This window comes from Propithecus coquereli, unplaced genomic scaffold, assembly GCF_000956105.1.
Source record: "Propithecus coquereli isolate 6110/MARCELLA unplaced genomic scaffold, Pcoq_1.0 Scaffold18, whole genome shotgun sequence".
In the NCBI taxonomy this organism is placed as follows: domain Eukaryota; kingdom Metazoa; phylum Chordata; class Mammalia; order Primates; family Indriidae; genus Propithecus; species Propithecus coquereli.
Window position 1 is genome coordinate 11,697,996 of NW_012142745.1, and position 4,313 is coordinate 11,702,308.

Sequence of the window (4,313 nt, forward strand, 5' to 3'; positions counted from 1 at the left end):
TGCCTGGGGCTAGAAGGGATGAGCCTAGAAAGGGCTCAGAAGTGGTGGTTGGTGGTTGTCTTCCCTCTGTCCCTGTGAGTTTCATGGAGAATCCCAAGGAGCCAGAAAGAGAAGACCAGGCAGCTTGACATAGGGTGTGAAGGGTCCACATGAGTAATAATGTCATTTTACAATTTGCGGGACAATGTTCCACTATGTTTAATAAGATAAAACAACAACTTGGCATTTTTCTAAAGTTGATTTACAACTAAGAAATAATAATAAAAAGTTTTTCAACCCATGGGTTGAAATATTAAGCACTTTTCTAAAGCAATGTTAAGAACTTTACATTCTCACTGAATTATTTATTTTATGGGTTAAGAGATGCAGTTGCCATCAAACTGCTCTCAACATTTCCGGTTTATTTGTTCATACATAAATGGCACTGAATAGCATTTAATGGATGAGTATTATTCAAGAGGCACAACCGTGCAAGCAGAATATAGTATCAAATACAGAGCACTGGTGGTGGGTGGGGAAGGGGCAAAAGATGTCCTTTCAGATCCTCAGGCGGTCCCTGCAGACCTACTGAGCAGTAGAGTCATCTGCATTTCACACTTAAATCTCTCAAACAGTAATTAGTATTTTGACTAGTCACAGTTAACTTATTGTCCAACTAGTTAACTAAAACAAATAAAAGACTACAGGAATAAATGTTTATCCCCCCACGTCCAAGTTTGCTTTTAGCATTTTAGCATTTGTAGAATTATAGATACAAAATCATCATCTTAGTATTATGATCCTACTCCACATCTGGGGAGAGAGAGAGACAGAGAGAGAGAGAGAGAGAGAGAGAGAGAGAACTCAGACAGGGTGTCTGGTCCCCCAGACTCCAAGTCTTTCTCCAACACGTGGCCTTGAAGCCCTCCGACCTTTTGCACATCCTGACACACAAGTGAAATGATGACCTGTGCGTGCCACATGGGGCTACGTAGATGGAGGCAGCGAGCGTGGAGCTTCCGCTAAGGATCACTATGGAAAATGTAATTCGTCCCAGGCGCTCCTGCTGTTGGAAGCTCGGCATGTAACACTAGGCCCTCTCCCTGAAGAAGACGAAGGAAGGAAATGGTAAGATTACCGGAACAACAGTCAACCTTCCGTTCTCCCCAAATGTTGAGTCCCTGGATCGTGAAAAAGAAATCATAAATTTGGAGGAGGGGGTAATACATGGAGGTTATGGAACAGGGTCAGCTCCATATTTACGTGGTAATAGGCAGAAATGAAAATTATGGATTTTTCTGGAATGTCTCTGAGATTGGAACAAAATTTAATTTTCTACAGCTCTGTTATGGGAGGAAGTTTTACAAGCAACTCATTCATTTTTAATTTGGCTTTGTCATTATGTCGCATGCGGTGAGCTCATTCACCTGAAAAGCAGAGAGAGAAACGCCAAGTGAACACTAAAATCAGCCTCCTCAAATGGTGGACAGAGCGAGGCGGTAGCAGGTTCTTCCTCAGGTGCAGGCGTGTGGTGGGTTCACCTTTAATTAGTCTCCCAGGTACTTTTGTCCCCTAGACCTGCTGTGCACAGGACATTTTGGGCCTTTAGAGGGCGCACTTTTGAGGCCAATAGGCCACAAGGGCTGAGCCGAGCTGAGCTAGCGTGGAGACGGCGCAGGAGAAACCGGCGTCGCGGCGGGGTTCACACCGGATTCGGGGAACTCGACATGCAAATGCCTCCTCTGTGTCAAGGACCGTGCTGGGTGGCTTCTCCACAACGATCCCGTCCAACTGGTGTTAATGTCCCCATTTCACAGGTGAGGAAACTGAGCCGTATGTCGAACAGGGGCCGTGCAGCTCGGAGAGGTGAAACTAGCAAGTGTGGGAGCCCCAGTCTGAACCCAGGCCCACAGGATTCCGAAGCCTATTTTACCAGCACCCCAAAACTCACTCTCCCCCCACACACACCCGACACACGTGCACACGAAGAAGTCGGACAAGGCCAAAGAGCTCCCCAGGAGCCCCCAGTCACCCTCGTTGAGGAGCCTGCATCAACTTTTCCTCACGAAGAAAACGGCTTTCTGGTACGCGGAGTTGAGGTCCTAAGACACCGTCACGGCCTTGGCAGCGTTTGGTCCCGAAATGGCCGTCCCGGGCCCCTCGCCTCAGGTTAGCCTCTCCTTTCCCGCCCGGAGGAGCCGCGATCAGACGCGCCGAGGGGGCCGGCATCTGCGCGCCCTGGCGCGGGACCGCGCCCGCGAATCCGGCCTCCCCGCCCCGGGCCCCCTGCGCCCCTCGCGCGCTCGGAAGCTGGCAGCCCCGAGGCGAAGCGGGGCCGTCTGCCGTGCCGCAGCCCGGCCCCCGCCGCAGTCCCCGGTGTCCCCCACTCGTCCCATCCCTGTCCCGTTCGGGTCCCAAGCTGGGGCCTCGAGCGCGGCCGCGGAGCGAGACGGGGCGCGGGGGCAGAGCGCGCCTCTCCAGCCGGGCGCGGGTGCCCTGAGCGACGCGCGCGGGGCCCGGCCGCCGTGGGCAGGAGGCGCGCGTCCCTGCGCCCAGCCTGGCGGGCAGCCGCGGCTTCCCCCGCCCAGCCGCCCGCAGCTCGCGAGCCCCCGGCGGCGGCCTGGGCACGACCACCGCGCCCCGGCACGGACGGGCAGCCTTCCCCGACTCCGCCCCAGGCTTGCGCCGCCCCTCCCCGAGGGTCCCTGGGCTGCAACGCCCACCCGAATCCCGGGCTCCGAGATGCCCGCGGCGCCGCGCGGCCTCGGGATACTCACCGCCCGCGGCCCGCCGGGCTGCGGCCTCACTCGGCTCCCCGCCCGGCTCCCCGAACTTGCTGCTCTGCTCCGAGCCCCCGGAGCAGCTGGGCATGGAGATTTGCTGCGATGTCGCCTATCATCCTGGGGATGCCTGCGGCTCGGCTCTCCGCCCGGCTCCGCGCGCTCGGTGCGGGGCTCCCGGGCCCGTCTGCCTGCTGCCAGGCCAGGTGAGCGCTTTGTGGAGCTCAAAGCTCGACGCCTCAGTCTGGGTGGCTTTAAAAGAGGTGCGTCTGGACTCTAGCCCGACTCTAGCCAGGGCTTCCTTCCAATCGGTGCGATTTCAAATCTTCATGCTCGTCCGTTCCTATACCGGCTAATTCTGGTTTGGCAGGAAAAAAAAAAAAAATGCAATCACCTCACATGCACACTCTTGTGGCCGGTTGAAGTTTATAGCTTTGGCTGAGGTTCCGCTAATGCTCTGCTCATTTATAACTGGGGGAAAGGGCCTGAAACCTAATCCAGGAGGCAGGTGAGGACAGAAGTATCTTCCACTTCTCTGAGATAGGAGAGAAGGGGTGAAACAGACCCTCACCCCAGTCTGGACCACAAAACATAGCAGTTTGTAGAGCGGAAACGGGGAGCAGGACCTGCAATATTCCTGGCCAAAGAGGACTGAAAATCTCTCATTTGTCCCACTCTGACTGTCCCACTCTTTCTGCAGTGTCGTGGGCACTAGGCACGAATTTCATCTCCGTGTGTTTCACCCTGTTCCCAGCAGGGCACCGAAGACAATGCTTTGCCTTTGGAAAGTTTTCTGTATTTGTTAAGTCAATGTGTGGATCAGTGAAGCCAGTGCTATTTCACCCCACTTGAAAGATTTTGTAGTAGTTCACTACAGATTACTGCTGTCGTAATAAATTCTCACAAACTTAGTGGCTGGAAACAACACAAATTCATTATTTTGCAGTGCTGGAGGTCAGAAGTTTGAAATGGGTCCTACTGGGCTGAAATCATGGTGTTGGCACTTAGAAGGTTTTGTTCCTTCAGGCAGCTCTAGGGGAGAGCCGCCAGCCTCGGAGGCTGCCCACATTCCTTGGCTTGTGGCCACTTCCTCTGTCTGCAAAGCCAGCAACGTTGCATCATTCTGCGCCTTCCTTACATACTCACATCCCTTCTGTCTCCTCTATTCTGCCTCCTCTTCTACTTTTAAGGATCGTTGGGATTATGTTGGGCAAGCTAGACAATGCAGATAATCTCCCTATTTTAAGATCAGCTGATTAGCAACCTTAATTCTGTCTGCAACCTTAATTCTCCTTTTGCCATGTAAGGTATCATAGTCACAGGTTCCAAGGATTAGGATGTGGGTGTCTTTGGGAGACCATTATTCTGCCTACCACAGAGTTTCTTCTTCCTTCCTCTCTTTTTTCCTTCCTTCCTTTACCTTCCTTTGCTTTCTCTCTTTTTTTTGAAAAAAAAAATCACATGTATTTCTCATTGCCATTTCTTATATAAACTCTTTTGTTTTTTTGTTTTTTGTTTTTTGTTTTTTTGAGATAGGGTCTACTTCTGTCACCT

The 4,313-nt window shown here is 52.6% G+C and overlaps 1 protein-coding gene across 1 annotated transcript in view; it reads right to left on the minus strand.

The window, feature by feature from the left end:
• The window catches only part of LOC105808755 (monocarboxylate transporter 14), a 27,746-nt gene extending 24,819 nt beyond the window's left edge, over nucleotides 1–2,927 (minus strand). Inside the window, exon 1 of the mRNA XM_012642482.1 lies at nucleotides 2,757–2,927. Within this exon, the coding sequence (XP_012497936.1) occupies nucleotides 2,757–2,850 (94 nt within the window). The 5' untranslated portion in view covers nucleotides 2,851–2,927. The remainder of the gene's footprint in view (nucleotides 1–2,756) is intronic.
• Nucleotides 2,928–4,313: the final 1,386 nt, after the last annotated feature.